This window comes from Bubalus bubalis, chromosome 8 (assembly GCF_019923935.1).
Source record: "Bubalus bubalis isolate 160015118507 breed Murrah chromosome 8, NDDB_SH_1, whole genome shotgun sequence".
NCBI lineage: Eukaryota > Metazoa > Chordata > Mammalia > Artiodactyla > Bovidae > Bubalus > Bubalus bubalis.
In genome coordinates, this window is record NC_059164.1 from 92,192,720 (window position 1) to 92,215,942 (window position 23,223).

General features: G+C 44.1%; 1 protein-coding gene across 2 annotated transcripts; it reads left to right on the forward strand.

Annotated features, from left to right (window-relative positions):
• Positions 1-2,955: 2,955 nt before the first annotated feature.
• Positions 2,956-16,087, forward strand: FAM71F2 (family with sequence similarity 71 member F2). Of its 2 annotated transcripts, none has more exons than XM_044946849.2 (5): positions 2,956-3,868; positions 7,980-8,164; positions 8,982-9,228; positions 10,802-10,920; positions 15,730-16,087. In XM_044946849.2, exons 2-5 carry the CDS (start codon positions 8,001-8,003, stop codon positions 15,926-15,928), a joined length of 729 nt encoding a protein of 242 aa, XP_044802784.1. In that variant the 5' UTR covers positions 2,956-3,868; positions 7,980-8,000; the 3' UTR covers positions 15,929-16,087. The 2 variants fall into 2 exon arrangements, with proteins under 2 accessions (XP_044802784.1, XP_006074458.2); XM_006074396.3 differs by lacking the exon at positions 2,956-3,868 and adding an exon at positions 5,398-5,687.
• The last annotated feature ends 7,136 nt before the right edge of the window (positions 16,088-23,223 follow it).

Consider the following 23,223-nt stretch of genomic DNA (forward strand, 5'->3'; position numbering starts at 1 on the left):
TTGATTTATTAGCTATACCTCTCGTTATTTTTTTAATGGTTTCTCTCTTCTAGGGTTTACAATAGACATCTTCAACTTACTACAGTTTACCTTCAAATGATCTTATACCACTCATGTATAATGTCAGAGCCATGCAACAGTACATTTTTATCTCCACACTCCTATTCAATGTGCCATTCTTGTCATATATTTTACTTCTGCATGTGTTCTAAATTTGATGTTACATACTGTTGTAATTTTTTTAAAAACTCATTTCAAGAACTCTTAAAATTATATACAATATATATTTTAATATGTATATTTAAAAATTTGCTTCAGTTCAGTTGTTGCTCAGTCGTGTCTGACTCTTTGCGACCCCATGAATCGCAGCACGCCAGGCCTCCCTGTCCATCACAAACTCCCGGAGTTCACACAGACTCAACGTCCATCAAGTCAGTGATGCCATCCAGCCATCTCATCCTTTGTCGTCCCCTTCTCCTCCTGCCCCCAATCCCTCCCAGCATCAGAGTCTTTTCCAATGAGTCAACTCTTCGCATGAGGTGGCCAAAGTACTGGAGTTTCAGCTTTAGCATCATTCCTTCCAAAGAAACCCCAGGGCTGATCTCCTCCAGAATAGACTGATTGGATTTCCTTGCAGTCCAGGGAACTCTCAAGTCTTCTCCAACACCACAGTTCAAAAGCATCAATTCTTCAGCGCTCAGCCTTCTTCACAGTCCAACTCTCACATCCATACATGACCACTGGAAAAACCATAGCCTTGACTAGACGGACCTTTGTTGGCAAAGTAATGTCTCTGCTTTTCAATATGCTATCTAGGTTGGTCATAACTTTTCTTCCAAGGAGTAAGCCTCTTTTAATTTCATAGCTGCAATCACCATCTGCAGTGATTTTGGAGCCCCAAAAACTAAAGTCTGACACTGTTTCCACTATTTCCCCATCTATTTCCCATGAGTGATGGGACCGGATGCCATGATCTTCGTTTTCTGAATGTTGAGCTTTAAGCCAACTTTTTCACTCTCCGCTTTCACTTTCATCAAGAGGCTTTTTAGTTCCTTTTCACTTTCTGTCATAAGGGTGGTGTCATCTGCATATCTGAGGTTACTGATATTTCTCCCGGCAATCTTGATTCCAGCTTGTGCTTCTTCCAGTCCAGCGTTTCTCATGATGTATTCTGCATATAAGTTAAATAAGCAGGGTGATAATATACAGCCTTGACATACTCCTTTTCCTATTTGGAACCAGTCTGTTGTTCCATGTCCAGTTCTAACTGTTGCTTCCTGACCTGCATACAGATTTCTCAAGAGGCAGGTCAGGTGGTCTGGTGGTATTCTCATCTCTTTCAGAATTTTCCACAGTTTATTGTGATCCACACAGTCAAAGGCTTTGGCATAGTCAATAAAGCAGAAATAGATGTTTTTCTGGAACTCTCTTGCTTTTTCCATGATCCAGCAGATGTTGGCAATTTGATCTCTGGTTCCCCTGCCTTTTCTAACCAGCTTGAACATCAGGAAGTTCACGGTTCACAGTATTGCTGAAGCCTGGCTTGGAGAATTTTGAGCATTACTTTACTAGCATGTGAGATGAGTACAATTGTGCAGTAGTTTAAGCATTCTTTGGCATTGCCTTTCTTTGGGATTGGAATGAAAACTGACCTTTTCCAGTCCTGTGGCCACTGCTGAGTTTTCCAAATTTGCTGGCATATTGAGGGCTTACATATTTACAATTTCTAGGCTTCTCTGTCCATGCTGAAGTGGGTAGCCATTTCCTTTTCCAGGGGATCTTCCTAACCCAGGGATTAAACCCAGGTCTCTTGAGTTGCAGGTAGATTCTTCAATGTCTGAGCCACTAGGGAAGCCCTATAATATATATTTTAATATGTATATTTTTAAAGTTTAGCTACATACTTACAGTTTGTACTGTTCTTATTCTTTGTATAGATGTAGGTTTACAGTTTCTATTACATTTGGGAAGTTTCCCACCCGTATTTCTTCAAATATGTTTTTGTTTTTGTTTTTAACCTCAACAAGTAAAGAGTTATGTCTAAGACAGCCCTGACCATGTCCACAACCCTGATCAAACTGCTTTTAGAGCTAGTAATGGTTCTTCCAACATGTGGCATACCTTGGCAAACATAGTTGCTTCTCAGCAAATATTTGCAGGGCCATATGTAGGATAATTCTTTAACACTTTTTATTTTAAAATTTATTTATTTAAAAAGGAAATACATGCTCAAGGTAAATAATTCAAGCATATATATATACACACACATACTGTATATATACAGTATATACTGTATATAGTATATATACTATATGTGTATGTATACTGTATATAAATGTATGTGTATACTGTATATATGTGTATATATACTGTATATATGTATATGTTATATACTGTATATTCTATATATACTATATATATATTATAAATATATATATAATATATTCATACTATATATGTACATATTATATGTATATCAGTTCAGTTCAGTTCAGTCGCTCAGTCATGTCCGACTCTTTGTGACCCCATGAATTGCAGCATGCCAGGCCTCCCTGTTCATCACCAACTCCCGGAGTTCACTCAGACTCACGTCCATCGAGTCAATGATGCCATCCAGCCATCTCATCCTCTGTCGTCCCCTTCTCCTCCTGCCCCCAATCCCTCCCAGCATCAGAGTCTTTTCCAATGAGTCAACTCTTCGCATGAGGTGGCCAAACTTTAGCATCATTACCTCCAGAGAAATCCCAGGGATCGTTATATATAATATATATTATTATATATATTATATATATACACAATGATATATATAATATATATATATAATATATATACATATATTATATTATATATATATAATATACTATATATATAGTATATACTGTATACTATATATATTCAAGCATATAGATATATACTGTACATATAGTATACTATGTATATTCAAGCATATAGATATATTCTGTGGAAAATAAGCCCTTTCTTTTCACCACAGTTGCCAGTACCCTACCCCTCCTAACACAACCACATTTTTATCCTCCCAGAAGTTTCTGGGCATGTTCTAACATGTTCATATGGGTATATATTCTTTTAAATTCCTTTTACCCAAGTGGTGGCATATTATATATACTGCTCTGCATCTTGTTTTACCTTAATGTCTTGGTAATCATTCTTTATCAGTATATATAAAGTTACCTATTCTTTCATGGGCTGCAAACCATTACCTCATTATAGATTATGGTTAGGGTTAAGGTTAGGTTCATATCATAATGTAACTACTGCCCTGTTGATGGACATTTAAGTTGTCTCCAGTCTTTGTTACTGCAAACAGTGTTTCAGGGAACATTCTTCCACTTATTTAACACTAGAACTTACTATACAAGTAAGTGAGGTACTCTAGCATAAGTGGTCACGCTGATGTTCTTTATGTCCTTTAAATTTTTGGTCTATGCTACAAACATTGTAAGAGAAGTTTCCTGTTTGTTTTTTGTTTTTTCCTTTTACAAGCAAAGGAGAAACAATGTTACAGAGTGCACTGAGATAAGAAAAGGAAAGGAATAGTCTTGAAGCGTTTGAAGTTTAAATCCCTGGTCTTACAGACTTTGCATTGATAAAAGAGAAGAATTTTCTCTTCTAATGAGTGAGTCTTAAGAAGAAATAAGCTAATCCTGCTTCTGATGTCACAGCTTTGGGAAAACAATGAGAAGCGGATTTCCCTCCTGATAGGAGGCCGCAGAAGATTCAAGCGCAGTCATGGGTGGACTGCAGCAGTGTGTGTCTTGAGAGTTTAAAAGATGAGAGAACTCACGCCTTGGCCTATTGAAGCACCAAGTGAGAGAGCCTGTAGCTGTACAGCCAACGTCCGAGAGAGGTAACTAATGGCTCATCCCTCCTCAACTTCATGCAACCGGAAGATGCCTTTAAGTGAAAGTTTCATGTCCTGGAACCAGGGAAAGATTGCAGTGGGAGAGGAGTAGTTGGTACCGCCACAGTGGGGTGCTGTTAAATGTCTAACCACCAGCTTTCCAAGGGGGCGGTGGAAAGGGGAAATACATATAAGTATACATTTTTTTTTTCTTTAAAAAAATCTTACTGTATAACATTTTACTTAATAAAACTTTACTTTAAAGCACACAATTTACAACAATAGACTATACAATATTCTACTGTAACTTTCAGATGCCAGATGATTCTCAAAGAAAGCTTTCATGGACTTTTGTCGGATTTTTGTGTTCCTAGCCTGCCTGTGTAACTGACAAGCCAGTGTAGTTCTGACATGAATGCTGGCTGATTTTTCCACTTACATTCATGAATAAGGGGAATGTTATTTGTTATAAATAACAAAGTTGCCTTTCAGAACTCTGTTAAGGATAATGACCAGCACCTTCTTTGCTAATTTAGATAATACCTTTCAAATACTGGAAGATCATTTCCTCAGATTTTTCTTTGTGTCCACAATGTAACAGCTATAGACACTCTTTTAATTGGCATCATTGACATTTTCTTTATCCCTTTAGACAATCACAATGGCAATAAATTAAGGCCAGATTTTAGCACTGGCTGATTTCCATCATGTAAACACCTCCCAGCATGGCTGGTTTCAAGACAGCAACCACTGTGAACTTTCTGTACACCCTGAGAAGAGAGAAGCAATAGTAGCACATTATATATCATTTCTACCAGTAGAAACCAATAACCCCAAGGGAATAAAGAGACATAAAATAGAGTTAAATGATTAAGAAGTGATGAGTTTGGGCATCTATTACCTTGCTTTTTATATAACTTATTTAATATTATCAGTTTATATTATTAAATTTTAAATAGTGGCTGTGTTTAACAGGCTCATTCAAATTCCTAAAAAAATAACAGTTGGTTTTCTTGATCTTTTCTCTGATGCTCCAGCATACACTGTATCATACTTCCTCATTCGCTCACAGCTTCCAAATAAATAAACTTCTTTGCTTTGTCAATAGCCTGATGTTAAAAAAAAATTTTTTTTTTCATCTCATGAGATGGGGAGGAAAGATTGGGCTGAATTGTGGCCCCCATCCTGACCTCCCCTGGCCTGGTGAAGGCCTGGCATTTGGGTGAACAGGTCACGCATAGAGAGAAAGTTTTTGTGAGAGGCTTCAGAGAGACTCCCTTGCTACTCTGGCAGCTCACAATCAGGGCACAGCCTTGGGAGACTCATTTTCCTTGTGTGTGTGTGAGGAGACTGAGTGAAGAATGGAGGAGGCTGCGTTACTGCTGGTCTGCAGTGAGTAGGAAAGGAGAGAGACACGCCCTGCCCACTGCCAATCCTTCCTCGCCTCTTGTCTGCCCTCCTTTCCTGTTGTTACCCATCACATTCCTTGATGTCATTCCTGCCATTGTGAGCCTGCAGTGTCCCCCACCCCCCAGCCTGGGGGACAGCCCTACATCAGGAGGGGTGGCACTGTGGAGGTGGGGGGAGAAGAGGTCACAACATCACCTTGGAGTTGGGCTGGGTCTGCGTGGAGCCCCAGAGATGTTCCCCAGCCCATTCTTCCCAAGAACCAATGAGTAAAATTCGGGGCCTCCCATCTGAGGTCAGGGAACCAGGCCCTGGAGTGGAACTTGGGGTGGAAGATGGCCTCCTTTGTCAACTGATTCATTCTCCAGAATTCAACTTGTTCTCTGACTCAGTGGTGTTTGAAAGCATCTTTATCCAGGTACCCTTGTGCACTCAGGGCCCCTCTCCTCACCTCCCCCCCCCACCCCTGTACCCCAAAGCCTATTCCCAGGGTTTGGCCCCCAAATGCCACAGCCTTTGAAAGCTGTGGGGAGGAGGAAGAAGCAGGGAAGCAGGTAGAGCCAGAGAAAACAGGAGTGTCTAGATCCCAAGTTCACCTCGGTTTGTACCTACAGATCACAGGCCTCCCTGCAGGTCAGATGCTTTTGGGAAATAGAGTTATACCTGCAGAAGGAGATAGCAGGACCCGTTTTCCAGGGGTGAAGCGGGGGGACACAGGCATCTTCTGGGGCCGCCAGTGTATACTGACTGGTTAAAGAGGATGAAGGCAGCTGTCAGAATCTCTGCTCTGAAACCCAAATTCCTTCTTTCTAGGATGTCTTACAAACACCCTTGTGTGAGAGCAAGGTCCTGGATAAATTAGCCTTTCCCAGATTCTACTGATCCCCAGAAGAGTAGTAATGTGACCCACTCAAGCGAGTGAGTGTGGCCTGAGAAGCATGGAGCCACCAAGAGCACAGGATGGTCATTTCAATCCGTGCTCCCCCACCTCCCTCCAGTGGTCTGGCTGGTGACCCCGCTGTGCTCCGTGGCAGGTATAGCATCGCCAGTTTGTCAACAAGCTGTGTGAGGGGCAGGAGATGCAAAGAGAGATGAGATAGTGCCCCTGGCCAAGAAGCTTGTGACTTTGGAGGTTCAACGGACATAATGTGAAATGGTAGTTGTTAAGAAAGCTCTGTGTCAGAGGATTTGGACCCGCTGAGCCCTATAGCATGAGCAGAGCAAACCCTCGACATGGGCGGTTGTGGAAGCTTTCCCCGTATTCTGGGAAAGCACGTCTTTGAGGTGTTCCTAAGACTTTGGTAAGCGGAAGAGTTGGCAGAGAAAACCTTTTAGGAAGAGGGAAAGGTTTTCAAGCTCCTGGGTGAAGCCAGGAGGCTGGAATGCACAGGGAGGGTCTGCAGTCAGGAATCTATTTGGTGGAGTTGAAAAGTGATGAGGAACCCTGGGAGAGAGGGTGGAAATAATCGGAGGTGGGTGTTGAACTTAATTTGGAGACTGTTTCACAGAGTAGGGAGCCTCTCTCTGATGAGGTCCCCCAGGTCTCAGAGAGCTGGTTCATAGCTCGGGGTCTTCCCCATCCCTGAGCTGCCCCAGGAGACTCAGACTGTGCCAGGGAGGGGAAAAGCCTGCCTGCTTAAGCTAGCTCTTCAGAGCTAAAAGCTGCCTTGAAATGATCCAGCCCAGAGTTACGCTGCTCCCACCTTCCCCTCTCCTCAGCATCACCAGCACTACCGTCAATTGCCAAGAAACGTCCCCCGCAAACATTAATGAAGCACTCTGTGTGTGGGGCCCTCTGTGTTTTGTAGAACATGAATTTCATTCCATAACATGGACTTCAAGAAATGTTCCTCTTATTTCTTCTCAAAATCAAAATGCACTTTTCTCAGAGTACCATCTACTAGGCTTGTGGAAACCTACAATTCAGGCATTGCTGGGGCTCTCCCCTGTTGCCCAGATCCTTCGCAGGCTGTGAATGGCCTTGATGGTCTTACAGAGTCTGGGACATTGGGAGAAGGCCCTCTGGTCTTGGGAACATAGGGGTCACCCCCTTAGATCCTGACCCCCGTGGTTCCTTGGACGCTACAGTGATGGTGCTTATCTGCCTGTCCTGGACAGTGAGGTATGGGGGTGTCTCAGCTGAGACTGCGCCCAAGTGCCAGGCTGCCATCTTTCTGTCCTGCCACAGCCCTGAGTGCTGCAAGAGAACAGGTCCTTATTCCTCTCAGGACCCAGCAGCAAGCCAGACTGACCATCATCTTGAGGGAAGCTCCCCAAACCTCTCTCAAGTTGGGCTGCCTGGATCGTCCCCATTCAACAGCTTTTTCCTCATCCCCCCCCCCCCCCCACTTCTGGAACTTTCTTTGCATAATCCCCCTTCCAGATCATTAGAAACCTGTGCTGCCTTCTTCTGCCCAAGGACGGAGGAATGAAATGGTGATCAGCTTTGTCTTACCAGCACATCCTTTTAAAGTTAGTCATGCAAAGGACACGAAGGAGGGTGACCAATTTCCTGTTGTCAATGACCTAAAGTCTCTTTGGGGAGAACCCACGGGAAGGATGGATGGCAGGTCATGACCCAGCCCAGTGTGCAAGAACACAGGTGCTCCAAGCCTGTTGCCAAGTTGAAGTGCCAGTTGCTAGCACCTGTAATCTTCCACCCCTGTCTTCTGTTTCTCTCTGACTCCATGTGCTTGGGGCTAACTTCCAGATCACTAAGCCTGGGAACTGGATGGATGACTGTGAAGAGCCAACCACTGTGATCCTTGGGGTGACCTCATCCGTACCCTCCTTGCCACTCCCCAACATCCTCCTGATGGCCAACGTCACCTGGCCCCAGGGTCAGTTTCCCACCTGGAGCACACCTGGGAGTGTCCCAGTCATCACCCTCAGCAGGTAAAGGAAGATTTGAGGGAGGTGCTGGAAGGGGCTGCGTGAACAACTGAATTGTTTTGCCACTGGTCTCTAGACAAGAAGAAAGGACAGTGTTCTTTAGCTTATAAACTGCGTAGACTTCCTTCGTTCATTTAACAAATATTTATTTAGTGTCTGTATGTACCAAGTGCTGTACTTGGTGCTGGGGTAGAGCACCACTCCCTGTTCTCTTCCTAGTTTTTGAGAATCTTGGCTTCCTTTTGCTTATTTTTTGTTTTGTCAATATAGACTTGGAGATTTTCAAAAGAAAGGTGAGCAATATGAAAGTCAAATAGGATTATGAAATATTGAAATTGAAAAAAAATACTGGATGTAAAATACCAGACCTCCATCCTTCTCCTTATCCTTTCAGCACAGTTGCTCAGGATCTAGGGAGAAGGAGACCTGGAGATGGAGTCAGAAAATCTTAGTTCCCGTTCCTACTTAAGAAGATCTAAGCTTGGGCAAATCACTTAGCTTCTCTGAGCCACAGTTTCAAATTCTGTAACAGGGAATTAATACTACTTATCGTTCCTTCATCAAGGGGTTGTTGTGAGGGTTAAGTGAGATTGTATACATCAACCATCAGCCATTGTTATTGGTTTGAGCAGATTCTTTAATAACCAAGGCTCTAGAAATCAGAGAAGAATAGGTTTTAATGATCATTTCCACCCTCAGACCACAAGCTTTCGCTCTCCGGCATCCCCCAAACAGAGGCAGGAGTCTAATGGGGTTAGCCCAGCAAGGTTCATTAAAACCACTGGGGCCTCTGTCATGGGAATTTCCTGATTGTGCCCAGGATTCTGCCCCTGAAGTACGTGGAACTGCGAATCTATGACCGGCTCCAACGCATCCTAAGGGTTAGGACAGTGACTGAAAAGATCTACTACCTGAGGCTCCACGAAAAATACCCAGAGACCGTGTTTCAGTTCTGGACCCGTTTGGTGAACATTCTGCAGAGAGGTCTGTCCATCACCACCAAAGATCCAAGAATCCGAATCTCTCACTGCCTGGTGCCCAAGTTGCCCTGCCGCTCAGCAGAAACAGTAAGTTTCACCAAGATCCTGCCAAGATCCATAGGGTCAGCTGGGAATTGGAGATATACCGTCTCTGGAGAATGGATGGATGTTAGAGTCTAGCACTGTGTGGGGGTCAGCAGCCTTCTTTTTCAAGTCAGTGATATGCGCACACCACACTGAGGTCTACAGACATTAAAAAGTAATTTTGTTTTCCTAAAAAGTGATAAAGTACTGAACTCACTTAAAAATTGTTTTCTGGGTTTTTTTCCCTCAGTGTTATAAAGGAATAATGTTCACTGAAGAAAAATCAGAAAATTACAGAAAAATCACCCCCACTCCTCTCTAGCCCTAAGCAATCATTTGGAACATTTTGGCATATATTCTTCTAGTCTTTCATCTTAATTTTTAATTTATATCCTTGAGGACATTACATATATAAATATATTTCTCAATTTTGCTTTTTTTTTTCCAGTTTAGAGTATATCATATATCATAAGCATTTCCCATTTCTTTCAAAAGCCCTTTGTACACATCACTTTGATAATTTCATGCTATTCAGGTGTATGAATGAGTTAAAATTTACTTCACCATTTCATGCTATTCAGGTGTATGAATGAGTTAAATTTTACTTCACCATTCCTCTAATATCAGACATTCAGAGTAATTCCTAACTTTTCATTATTGTAACTGATGCTAAAACAAGCATATATGTATTGTCCACATTTCTGATGGTTTTCCCAGAATAGATTTAGAAGCAGAATTCAAAGGGTATGAATGTTTTTAAGGCTCTCAATACATATTGTCAGATTATTTCCAGGAAATTCATACCAAATTATACTCTCTCTAATAATATGAGTGACTGTGTCACTGTATCCTTATCACAATTGAGAAGTGTAAATTTTCCTTGTCTAATATGACAGGTTAAAAAAAAAGTGGCAGCTCTTTGATTGTCAATGAATTTGAACGCCGACTTTTTTTTTTTGCACTATCTTTTGCGTTCTTTAGCCATTTTTCTGTTGGCAACTTTGCATTTTTCTAAGTTGATTTATAAAACAGAGCTTTTTATGTCAGGAACTTTAAGCCTTTAATCATAAGTTTTTGCAAATATTTGTTCTAAGGATTTGGTTTTCCCTTTTAGTTTATTTAAGGGTTGTTTTTTTTCCCTTCTTCTTTTGACATACAGAAGGCTTTCCCAGTACCTGCTTAGGGTAGAAGCATAAAAAGGAAAAGCATGATAGATTAGATAGCCTTAAACCTCTAGATTTCAAGATCTAAACACTTGCTTCATCGCATTTAAGTGATATGCTTTAGGTACTTGGTCACTGACTTCAAAGCCAGCCCTTACAGCTCTGCTGCTCTCGTTCATAAGGATCAGACCTTGGCTCTAGGCAGAGTAGCCAAAGCAGTCCATCAGGGAGAGGAGGAGATCCTGCTAGGGGCCCTGCTTTCGGTCTGATGATTCCAGGGCTTAACATTTAAGGAACAGTTCCCGGGACTAGGCTGGAAGACACAAGTGAATTTCTTCAAGGTTCTGGCCTGGGGAGGCCAAGAGCAATTGGAGATCAGACCCGGTCATCTGACTGTCAATTTCTCCATCCAGTCTGAAAGCAGCCTGCTGTCATCCTCCTGGCCCAGTGAGAGCTCCATGCTGTTGGCTGCCGAGCAGAACAGTGACCGTTTCTTGAAACTCTCAGGAACTTCCCAGCTCACAGTGCACAGGTGGGTCCTCCATGCGGGCTGCCCTGGCTTCCCTTTCCCACAGCCTAGAGTCATGGTGGGATGGAGGATCAGTGACACCCTCTGCCTACCCATCTCAGTTCCTTCTTTTCACTTTAGACTTTTACATGTAATGTTTCTGCTTCATTTTATTATAAGCCTGTTCTTGGAAACAGGATCTGTGGCTGCTTGATCTAAATATTCCCTAGGCAAACCCCAGTGTTTTCATATGGAAGATGTTCAGTAAAAGGAGTGAGGATGAATAGGTTAATTCAAAGAAGGGTGATAATTGCAGACTCATGGAGTTAGATGTGGACAGTCCCAGCTCGCAAGGGTCCCTTGGGTAAGACAATCCTGAGGCCTCTTTGCCTCACTTATCTATTCTGTAAAATGGGCAGAATAGACATTAACCCATAGAGGAGACTACTGCTGGCTCCAAAGCTTTACTATCTACTAAGTCACTGTGTTAGATTCTTTCTGTAACAAGTGATAGAAAAACCAACACAAGATCATGCACGTTGAACAAGTACAACTTGGAGGGCATCATCAAAATGCAAAAATTTGTTCTTCCTTTTATAATTTTTTTTCAGTGGGAGAAGTCTTCCTCTTGCTCCTGAGTAAAAGCTGGTCTCTGGGCAGGCCCCCTAAGCATATATGGGCTCCTTCTTAGAATATAAAAAGGCTCTTTGGTCCCTTTAAACTGCAAAAGCAGCCTCAATTCTGGAATTAAAACATCCAGTGCCTGAAAATTATCAAAATTCTGAAGTGGCCACATCACCCCCCTTCAGTCAGCATGGCCTTATATTAGGATGGCCCTTCTTTGTGGGGACTGGCTTGTCACTCCTCTCCTTCAGGTTTCTGATTTGATTTTATTTTTGAAGATTTTTCTAAAATATAATTTTTATTTATTTACTTTTGATTGTGCTGAGTCTTTGTTGTTGCACAGTGGCTTTCTCTAGTTGTCATGCTCAGGCGTCTCATTGTGGTGGCTTCTCTTGTTGCAAAGCATGGCCTCTAGGTGCATGGGCTCCAGTAGTTGCGGTTCATGGGCTTAGTTGCTCCATGCCATGTGGAATCTTCCCAGACCAGGAATCAAGCCTGTATACTTTTATCCACTGTACCACCTGGGAAGTCAGTCCCTATGATTTTTTTTTTTTTTTGATGTGGACTATTTTTAAGGTCTTTATTGAATTTGTTACAATATTGCATCTGTTGTTTATGCTCTGGCTTTTTGGCTTTGAGGCATCTTAGTTCCCTGACCAGGGATCAAAACTGCATCCCCTACATTAGAAGGTGGAGTCTTAATCACTGGACCACAGGGGAAGCCCCTTGTTTCTTGATTTTGAAACTGACTTTTTCTCTTAGGAGCTTCCTTGGGTTATTTGAAATCCCCTACTTATCACCCCTCAAGCTTCCCCAGTGGCTCAGAGGTAAAGAATCCACCTGTGATGCAGGAGACACAGGTTCCATCCCTGGGTTGGGAAGATCCCCTGGAGGAGGGCATGGCAACCCACTCCAGTATTCTTGCCTGGAGAATCCCCATAGACAGAGGAGACTGGCAGTCTACAGTCCATAGGATTGCAAAGAGTCAGACAGACTGAAGCAACTTAACATGCACTATACACTTAACACCCCTCACCCCAAGGCAAGCCCCCCTCCCCCTCCAGGCCCTGGATCTGCAGGCATCCGTGCCCACCAGGCACTGGCTGTCTGTGTCCCCTCCCCTTTAAGGGAGTCAGGCAGGGTTCACAGTGGCTCCAGGCTGGCTCTCTCCCTGGTACAGTTCACATCTGGTCCTCAGGAAATGACCGGCTACTGGACGGACGACTGTGCCTCCTGGACACAGATGCACACAGATCCTCATCACTCCATCATCAAAGAAACCCACTCTCCCATTTCTCCCACCCTCCATGCTCCCTGGGCAGGAGTTGTGCCCCCAACTACTGAGTTTCCCAGACCCTGGGGACCACTGCTCAAGGGCTCTGGGTGGTTGCAGGGAGCCTCTCTCCTTCAGCTGGGGTGGGACGAGGCAGCAGCTCTGTACAAAGGACTCGCCACACATCCCCTGTCTCAGTGCTTCCATAGCCTCGCTCTGGGGTCCCAGTGCTGGTCATGCCAGGTCAGTTCTCCCAGGCCATTTGTTGTTGTTCAGCTGCTCAGTTGTGTCCCACTCTCTGCGACCCCGCCATGGACTGCAGCACACCAGACCTCTCTGTCCTTCACCACCTCCCAGGTAATGATTCACCTTTATATGTACTTGGCAGTCTTTTTTTTTTTTTTTTTTTTTCTGACTTCAAGATCGTTTTCTTGAATTATAATATTAAAATTTCCTCTTAAGGTATGCTCACTATATGTGGGTTGGATCATCTTTGCTATCCAGTTGCCTGCCACTTTCTTATTTCTGAAACTCAAGGAGAGGACTTTTGCTCTCTTCTTTCTCTTAAGGCATTAGCTGCTTTGTTCATTTTCATGTTCCTTCATTTTGGAAGTAATTTTTGTTTCTTTAGAAATGTCTAATCCTTTTCTCAATTTTGTCACCGCATTTATAAATCTTTAAATTCTGGCTGACTTGGTTCTTTCATATATGCTCTGTCATTGTCTTAACTGTGAGCTCATTTTGAAATGCTGGGTTGCAGTTTTCGTTTGTTTAGCAGGCACATCTTTTTAGCATGCATTCGTTGTCTGTAAGGAGTTAAGATGCTTCATAGCCTCTTTCTTCCTGAGATAATTTTGTATGATCTTGGATTATGATCCATTTCTGATGCTTGTTTTTATGCAAAACGGTTTTCCTAAACCTTTGGGAGTGAGGGGTTGGTCAAGGTAGCTGTCTGGTTTGGGCTCAGAGCGCCCTCTTGTGTTGTTTTTGTGAAGTGTTTATGGACTTAAGCCTTTTAGGGTTCCCATGCTGTGTTCCTATTTTTAGCTGATTTTTTCTCTTTCCTTTCCTTCTATTGTTCCTGTCCTACTTAATTTGGATTCCATTTCCGGAGGCCATGTCCTGCAAGGGAGAGCGTTCTGGTGGTTTTGAGAGTTCTTAAGGCACGTACTTCAACAGCCTCTTCAGACTGTGCCACAGACCCCTTGCACTTACTACCCCAGTTTCCTTCTTTCCAAATTGGCTGGTTGCACTTTCTCCTGAGAAGCTGTGGGCAATGTAGAAGCCCTCCTGTTTACAGGCACATCAGATGCCCTGTTGCTTCTCTTTGCTGTCTCTCACATAGATATTGACCCTCTGGGCCTTGGGGCTACCTGTAGCTGTAATATTTTATCTGAGCTTTTCTCAAACAGGCCTATATCTGTGGGATTCATGTTGGCCTAAATTGGAAGGGCAGGGTTTGACCCCACAGAACCATTGTAAGTTTGCTTCTGTTGGATGCCTCAGAGAGATTAATGGCTCAGGAGAAATTTTTTACATTAGTTTCTCAGCTTGGAAGTTATTGGACCCTGTATCATTTCAGATCTCAAACCAGTATTGGGACAGTCCCAAGGATAAGAATTTTCAACAGAGACTTTTGTTTTGACCCAGAATCCAGGTTGGCTTTGACACTGGATGGATTTCTTTCTGGTATTCCCCTGCCCCTTTAATTTAATTAATTAATTTTTGACTGCACAGGTTCTTCACTGCTACACACGTGAGCTTTCTCTAGTTGCAGAGAGCAGGGGCTACTCTCTTAGTGCACGGGCTTGTCATTGTGGTGTATTTTGCCATGGAGCACAGGTTAAGTAGCATGTGGAATCTTCCCAGACCAGGGATTGAACCTGTGTCCTCTGCATCAGCAGGTGTATTCTTAACCATTGGATCACCAGGGAAGTCCTTGGTATCCCCTTTTGTCAAGAAGGTGGCTTTGAAAGTCCTGGACTTACGCAAATATCTTGACCGGTATTGTATTCATGATCTCCGAAGAAGAGAATTTAGCTTCGGAACCAGGGCCAAGGCTTCAGGCACTCAGAGCTTCATGTGGCAGAAGTTTTATTACAGTGGAAAAGGGACAGAAAAGGGCTTCAGACTTCTTATCAACCTATCAAAGAATTAACTCTCTCAAGTTAATGTCCCAGGAGCTGGGTCCCAATACTTAACCTCCTGGGCCACATGGCCATAAATACCCAAGGCCTGGACTTCCCTTGATCCACTGGTTAAGAATCCACCTCCAATGCAGGGGACATGAATTCAATCCCTGGTCCAGGAGGATTCCACATGTCACAGAGCAACCAAATCCATGCACACTAGAGCCTGTGCTCTGCAGCAAGAGAAGCCACTACAATGAGAAAGCCAGGCATGCTCAACTAGAGAGTAGCCCCCACTCCCCACAACTAGAGAAGCCTGTACAGCAACAAAGACTCAGCAGAGCCAAAATAAACACATAATAACCCCAGGGCCTGGGTCACCAAGACTGGCCAGTCCCTCAGTCAGCCCAGCTTTAACTCATGCCTCACTGATCTTTAATTTTTGGTCCCAGGGATTTTTACTTTAGTTTTCATAAATGTAATGATACATTCAAAATTATGTTGATTATATTTTATCTAGCAGTCCTAGGTGTTTCATGGCAAAGGCATTTTTAGATTATTAGTCCATATTACCTGTCTCTGGCTAAATAACCCTAAAATTATTTTCATTGGAAAAAAAATTCATCATGCTTCTCTCTGAATTCTGTTTGTTATTTTTAACTTTCTTTTTGGTGTCTTTTCACTTCAACCCAGATCTGGGTTGAAGGTATCTGTGCTGGAAAAAACATAATTAACAGTTTTAAAATTCGATCCTTACCAATGCTTTCTTTTTCTTCTGTTGCTTTCAATATTCCTGGGCTACTCCAGAAACACCAACGGTGCCACTGAAATAGAGAATTTCAACTGCAAGGACAACACATCCTCGCCAGCGTCATCCCCGGTCATTTTGAATATACCCATGAGAGCCACCTTGAGCCACAGTCTCTGGGAACAAGAGAATGCTGATGAGTACCACATGCAGGCTCCTGTAGCCAGTTCCTTAGGAGAGAACTTTTGGGGACCCTAACACCTAGCCCAAACAGGGTGGTCTTCAGTGCACTTGTTACAAACTTCTATAGGGCAGTTTTCCTATTGTGGCCCAAATGACCCTGGGAGAGAGGTAAGATGGTGTTTATAACAAGATGCTTCTGCACGTCCATCAATAAACCTCCAGATGAGTCCCTAATTGTTGAAGATTGTGCTATGGAAGGGAGGGCGGGGCCCTAGGCTGGAGAAGGACTAATTAGGAGCAATAGCTCCTGGGGAAACAAGTGGGAAAAATGTGTTCTGTTTGCTCAATTGAAACCCCAAAACAGCCAAGCAAAGTCCAAAAAGCCAGTCTCAAGGAAAAGGCCTGGGGAGAAATCCAACTCCCTCCTACAAGGGAGAGGTCAGAGGAACAGAGACAGGGCTGCTACAAGCCCAAAATGAAAGAAATCCTGAGACTGATGGCGACTGACTGGGAGATATTTTTGTGTTGCCCCACTTACCCCAAGCAAGAATGTGTGTCTTCCTGCCCCCATACCCTATGTTAAGTGTAAAGCTATGAATGTTACCGAAAGGTATGCGTGAGGGGTCTGGCTCCTTGCTGCTCAAAAGCCAATGAGCAGGCCAGGTTGGTGGAAAGGAAAGTTTGCTTCATTTTAGAGGCCTGCCACTTGGCGGGGAGAGTGGTGGACATCTGTCCGAAGGCAGACTCCCCGCCCCTGATAAGCAGGTGTAAGAGCATTTATAGACAGTCTGGGGCAGGGGGCCTACATGCAGAAATAGCATAGTCATTTCTAACAGTCATCTTCAAATTGGTCATCGGTGGTCTGAACAGCATCATCTTGGTTGTTTTAGGTACAGTTAATCTTCATTTCCAGGGTGCACTTGTTCCCAATTCTTTGTGGTCAGTTCTCAGAATTGTGGCAGCTCATGTCCTGGGTACAGTCTGGTCATCATGTAGTTAACTTTTCCACCCGGGATTTTAGTTTCTATAAGAGAGCTCACAGGATATGCCTCAGAATATTATCTATAGCCCTTGAGAAAGAACTAAAGGTCCTTGACCATGCTTAATGACTATAGTATTATTGTTTAGTCTCCTTACACTGTTTTCCTTTGTTTCAGCATTTCTCACTTCTCTGATTAAACTTATTCTTTGACTAAAGTTTTCCACAGGCAAAAGGCAGGCAGAGGACATGATGGGGGTTGGGGGCGGCAGCAAGGACCATATGGTTCTGTTCCATTTCATGAAGGCTCATCTTAGCCATGCAGACTTTGGTTGCTAATGAAGACTGGGCTTCTGGTAAGGCAGCTGGTGATCACTCATCACTGGAAGTCCTAACGGATTTGACTCTTCCAACCCAGCACCTAATGAAAGTCACCTGGAAGACACACTGTGTAGATCAGGGATGGGGCAGGAGCCTTGGCCAACATCTGGGCAAATGGGGAATATTGACTTGGGAAATACCACGTCAACATTCAGTAAGCATCTGTCAAGCTCCTGCTAGGCACCAGACGCTGCACTCGACGCTGGATATATTATTGAGAACAAGACAGAGGGACATAATACTCAACTTAGGGAGCAAATGGGAGAGCCACTGAGCCCTGTTTTGGAGACGCAAGAAAGCCATTCAGGTGGACATGATGTGTGAGTCACCTGGTCTGCAAGTCAAAGCTTGGAAGACCTGCTTCCATGTAGTTCACGTTGTGCGTAATAGAGTGCTGCTGCTGCTAAGTTGCATCAGTCGTGTCTGACTCTGTGCAACCCCATGGACAGCAGCCCACCAGGTTCCTCCATCCCTGGGATTCTCCAGGCAAGAACACTGGAGTGGGTTGCCATTTCCTTCTCCAATGCATGAAAGTGAAAAGTGAAAGTGAAGTCACTCAGTCGTGTCCAACTCTTAGGGACCCCATGGACTGCAGCCCACCAGGCTCCTCCGTCCATGGGATTTCCCAGGCAAGAATACTGGAGTGGGGTGCCATTTCCTTCTCCAATGCATGAAACTGAAAAGTGAAAGTGAAGTCACTCAGTCGTGTCCGACTCTTAGGGACCCCATGGACTGCAGTCTACCAGGCTCCTCTGTCCTCTGCAGTACCAGGCTACTCTTCCCAGGCAAGAGTACTAGAGTGGGGTGCCATTGCCTTCTCCGAGTAATAGAGTGAGAGAGGCAGAAACAGCATGACTGCCCTCCCCTTTCCCCCTGCCTCCGTGTGTGCTCAGTTATGCTGAGTGGTAAATCCCAGCTAGAGGGACTTCCTAGGTAGCACTAGTGGCAAAGAACGTGCTTGCCAATGCAGGAGACCTGAGACACGGGTTCCATCCCTGGGAGGGGCAGATCCCCTGGAGGAGGGCATGGCAACCCACCCCAGTATTCTTGCCTGGAGAATCCCCAAAGACGGGAGCCTGGAGGGTTACAGTCCATAAGGTCGCAAAGAGTCAGCATGACTGAAGTGACTTAGCATGGCACGGGACAAATCCAGGCTAGACTGGATCAGAAAAGACATCTGAGCCAAGAGGTTGCCCAGTGTTTGTTGGTTTCTCTCTGTGTCCAATAAAAACAACAAATTTTCCTTTCACGTGTTAACAATCAAATCAGCTGAGCATTGTTGGTGCTGATGAGGGACATCTGGAAGCAGAACTTAGAAGAGACTCATGTGAAGGGTGACCACACTTCCCAATTTATGCCTGTTGTTCTAGTATCATTGTTAACGTGAACCCATTCCACTCTCAAAATCATCCCTATAGGAATCACTCTACTAATGTATCCTCACAAATGTTTAGGAGATCTCCATCCTCACTTCTATCACCTTGGTTTAAGCCTCCATCAACTCTCACCTAGATTACTGTGATAACTCCAACTGGGCTCCCAGATTCTGTCATCACTGTAGCATTAACAGCTAATTTCATTAGAAACTTACTATAGGCCAAACACTATGCTAAGACTTCACAAAGATCACTTAAACGACCCAACTCATTGGAATAGAGATATTCTAAGGGTCACATTTTGATAGATGATGAACCCGAGTGACAGAGGGGCTCAAGAACTTGCTCAAGGCCATAAAGGGACTGATAGCAGAGCCAAGACCATACTCTTGATGACTCTGATTTCTTCCCAATCCATTTCCCTTTCATATGTCTAAAAAGCTGTCTTTCTGAACCACAGATCTGACTATAACCTCACCTTGATAAAACCAAACTCTTTGATATGAAATGACCAGGCCTATCTCTCCAGCCTCCCCACTGAGCACTGCTCCCTGTGAGTCAGCTGCTTCCACCATGCCGAATTTCTTGTGGTTTCCATAAGGCACCACGTGTTTAGATGCTGCAAGGATGTTGCCCATCCTTCACTCGATTCAAATATCTTTTCTTGTGTTTTCTACCTGTTGTTCTCACATTGCTCTCAAGATACTTGTCCTAATTGATGGAGCTCTTCTAGGCTGCCAGTGTGCCCTGTGTGTGCCTGTCTTATAGCATTTCTCACACTACTGTAGTTGCTTGCATATCTGTTTCCCTGGAGGGACTGCTGCTGCTGCTGCTGCTGCTGCTAAGTCGCTTCAGTTGTGTCCGACTCTGTGCAACCCCATAGACGGCAGCCCACCAGGCCCTGCCATCCCTGGGGTTCTCCAGGAAAGAACACTGGAGTGGGTTACCATTTCCTCCTCCAATACATGAAAGTGAAAAGTGAAAGTGAAGTCACTCAGTCGTGTCCAACTCTTCGAGACCCCATGGACTGCAGCCTACCAGGCTCCTCCATCCATGGCATTTTCCAGGCAAGAGTACTGGAGTGGGTTGCCATTGCCTTCTCTGTTGGAGAGACTAGAACCCCTTTAAGAAGAGGATCCATTTTATATTAAACTCTTTTGATTCCAATAAGAGAAGCTGACTCTAATTTAAACCTAAAGGAACTTATTGGGAGAATATGAGTTGGCTCATGGGATTGAAGAGCCAGCTGAAGAGCCAGTCTTAGGAGCCAGTCTTGGAATGCGCTGACACCAGTAGAGCTCTGGGGTTTCGGGTAAGGATATCCGGTTGAACATCTCATCAAATGCTGCAGCAGGCTGCGTGGTTTCCCCAAAGGCAATTGAGGGCTCTTATGAAAGAACAATTCGAAGAAGGCAATGGCACCCCACTCCAGTACTCTTGCCTGGAAAATCCCATTGGACAGAGGAGCCTGGTAGGCTATAGTCCATGGGGTCCCTAAGAGTCGGACACGACTGAGCGACGTCACTTTCACTTTTCACTTGCATGCATTGGAGGAGGAAATGGCAACCCACTCCAGTGTTCTTGCCTGGAGAATCCCAGGGACGGGGAGCCTGGTGGGCTGCCGTCCATGGGGTCGCACAGAGTCAGACACGACTGAAGTGACTTAGCAGCATGAAAGAACAATTAGGGGAATAGATGTCTACTGGGGGATGATAACAAATGCCCACCACAGTCTAACTCTTTGCTCTGAATTTGGACAGGAGCTCTGCCATCAGCCTCAAGCAAGTCTGTATATCCTTACTGAGGAAGTCCAGATTTCGAGGCCTAACTGTCCTATGACCTTGAGCCATTTCTGTAGCTAGCCACATAGGCAATTAAATAGGTGAAGGGACCAATGCATGACTACAATGACTTGCTCTCAGGCACTGGTTTGGTTACCGCTGCTGTTTGCTGAGCCCTCAGCCCTGGGTTCCTCAGCTGCAGTGCAGTTCACTGTGGGCATGGGGCTCACCGGGCCCATCCTGTTCTCCTGTGGGCTGGGCAGCTTGTATTATCATGCTGAGGCTCCTCTGTTTGCTGTGCTATTGGTAACAAACTGTCTTGCTTTCATCCATTCACTCTGCATGTCTACTTTGGGTGCCTTTGGGATTGTCGTAAATCAATCTGCTTTCTTCCTTAGTCATTTTCTTTGGAGTCATTGCTGTGCTTCTCTCTGCTATTCTCTGTGATTTCTGGGTTTGTCTCCAACACTGTCCAAACCCCCACATTCACTCTGATTTTTTTCACTATTGGCCAACCCAATATCATTTTTTCGCTATTAAGAATAATCTTCAGCTAACATAATGCCTGTGTTTGGGGATGGGGAGGATCTTTCTTTTTAGAGAAAACACAAAACTTCCTCAATTATTGTGTCCATTTACAGATCTGGGTTCACGAGGCAAGGTCCAATCTTCCCCTGGCTTGTTGCTATCTTGCCTTTATATTCCAAAACTTCTATCAGTTCAGTTCAGTTAAGTTCAGTCGCTCGGTCGTGTCCAACTCTTTGTGACCCCATGAATCGCAGCACGCCAGGCCTCCCTGTCCATCACAAACTCCTGGAGTTCACTCAGACTCACGTCCATTGAGTCAGTGATGCCATCCAGCCATCTCATCCTCTATTGTCCCCTTCTCTTCATGCCCCCAATCCCTCCCAGCATCAGAGTCTTTTCCATTGAGTCAACTCTTCCCATGAGGTGGCCAAAGTACTGGAGTTTCAGCTTTAGCATCATTCCTTCCAAAGAAATCCCAGGGCTGATCTCCTTTAGAACAGACTGGTTGGATCTCCTTGCAGTCCAAGGGACTCTCAAGAGTCTTCTCCAACACCACAGTTCAAAAGCATCAATTCTTCGGTGCTCAGCTTTCTTTATAGTCCAACTCTCACATCCATACATGACCACTGGAAAAACCATAGCCTTGACTAGATGGACCTTTGTTGGCAAAGTAATGTCTGCTTTTCAATATGCTATCTAGGTTGGTCATAACTTTTCTTCCAAGGAGTAAGCGTCTTTTAATTTCATGGCTGCAGTCACAATCTTCCATACCAAGTGGTAAATTGAAATGCCACAGATACATCCTATGTATAGTAACGAGAGAAGGAATAACTTAAATAATATACTTGATTACAAAGAAAGAACTGTAGGTTGAAATTCTTGTTTCTGCATCTTGATGACCAGGAAGTAGCTGCTGCTGCTAAGTCACTTCAGTCGTGTCTGACTCTGTGTGACCCCATAGACGACAGCCCACCAGGCTCCCCTATCCCTGGGATTCTCCAGGCAAGAACACTGGAGTGGGTTGTCATTTCCTTCTCCAATGCATGAAAGTGAAAAGTGAAAGTGAAGTCGCTCAGTCGTGTCCGACTCTTAGCGACCCCAGGGACTGCAGCCTACCAGGTTCCTCCATCCATGGGATTTTCATACAGTGGAAGTGGGATTAGATCTGATAGACAAGAGTGCCTGAAGATCTATGGACAGGGGTTCGTAACATTGAACACAGGTGGTGACCAAAACCATCCCAAAGAAAAAGAAATGCCAGAAGGCAAAATGATTGTCTGAGGTGGCTTTACAAATAGCTGAGAAAAGAAGAGAAACGAAAGGCAAAGGAGAAAGGGCAAGGTTTACCCGACTGAATGCAGAGTTCCAAAGAATATCAAGGAGAGATAAGAAAGCCTTCTTAAGTGAACAATGCAAAGAAATAGAGGAAAACAGTGGGATGGGAAAGACTAGAGATCTCTTCAAGAAAATTAGAGATACCAAGAGAATACTGCATGCAAGGATGGGTACAATACAGGACAGAAATGGCAAGGACCTAACAGAAGCAGAATAGATTAGAAAGAGGTGGCAAGAATACCCAGAAGGACTATACAGAAAAGGTCTTAATGACCCAGATGACCATAATGGTGTGATCACTCACCTAGAGTCAGACATCCTGGAGTGCAAAGTCAAGTGGGCCTGAGGAAGCATCACTACAAACAAAGCTAGTGGAGGTGATGGGATTCCAGCTGAGCTATTTTGCATCCTAAAAGATGATGCTGTTAAAGTGCTGCATTCATATGCCAGCAAATTTGGAAAACTCAACAGTGGCCACAGGACTGGAAAAGGTCAGTTTTCGTTCTAATCCCGAAGAAAAGTAATGCCAAAGAATGTTCAAACTATCACACAATTGTGCTCATTTCACACCTGAGCACATTTTTTGAGTAAGGTAATGCTCAAAATCCTTCAAGCTAGGCTTCAACGGTACGTGAACCAAGAACTTCCAGATGTACAAGCTGGGTTTAAAAAAGGCAGGGGAACCAGAGATCAAATTGCCAATATCCATTTGATCATAGAGAAAGCAAGAGGATTCCAGAAAAACATCTATTTCAGCTTCATTGACTACGTTAAAGCCTTTGATTGTGTGTATCACAACAAATTGTGGAAAACTTTTAGAGATGAGAATACCAGACCACCTTACCTTCCTCCTCAGAAACCTGTATGGTGGTTAAGAAGAAACAGTTAGAATCAGACATGTAACTATGGACTGGTTCCAAATTGGGAAAGGAGTTCATCAAGGCTGTATATTGTCACCCTGTTTATTTAACTTATATACAGAGTACATCA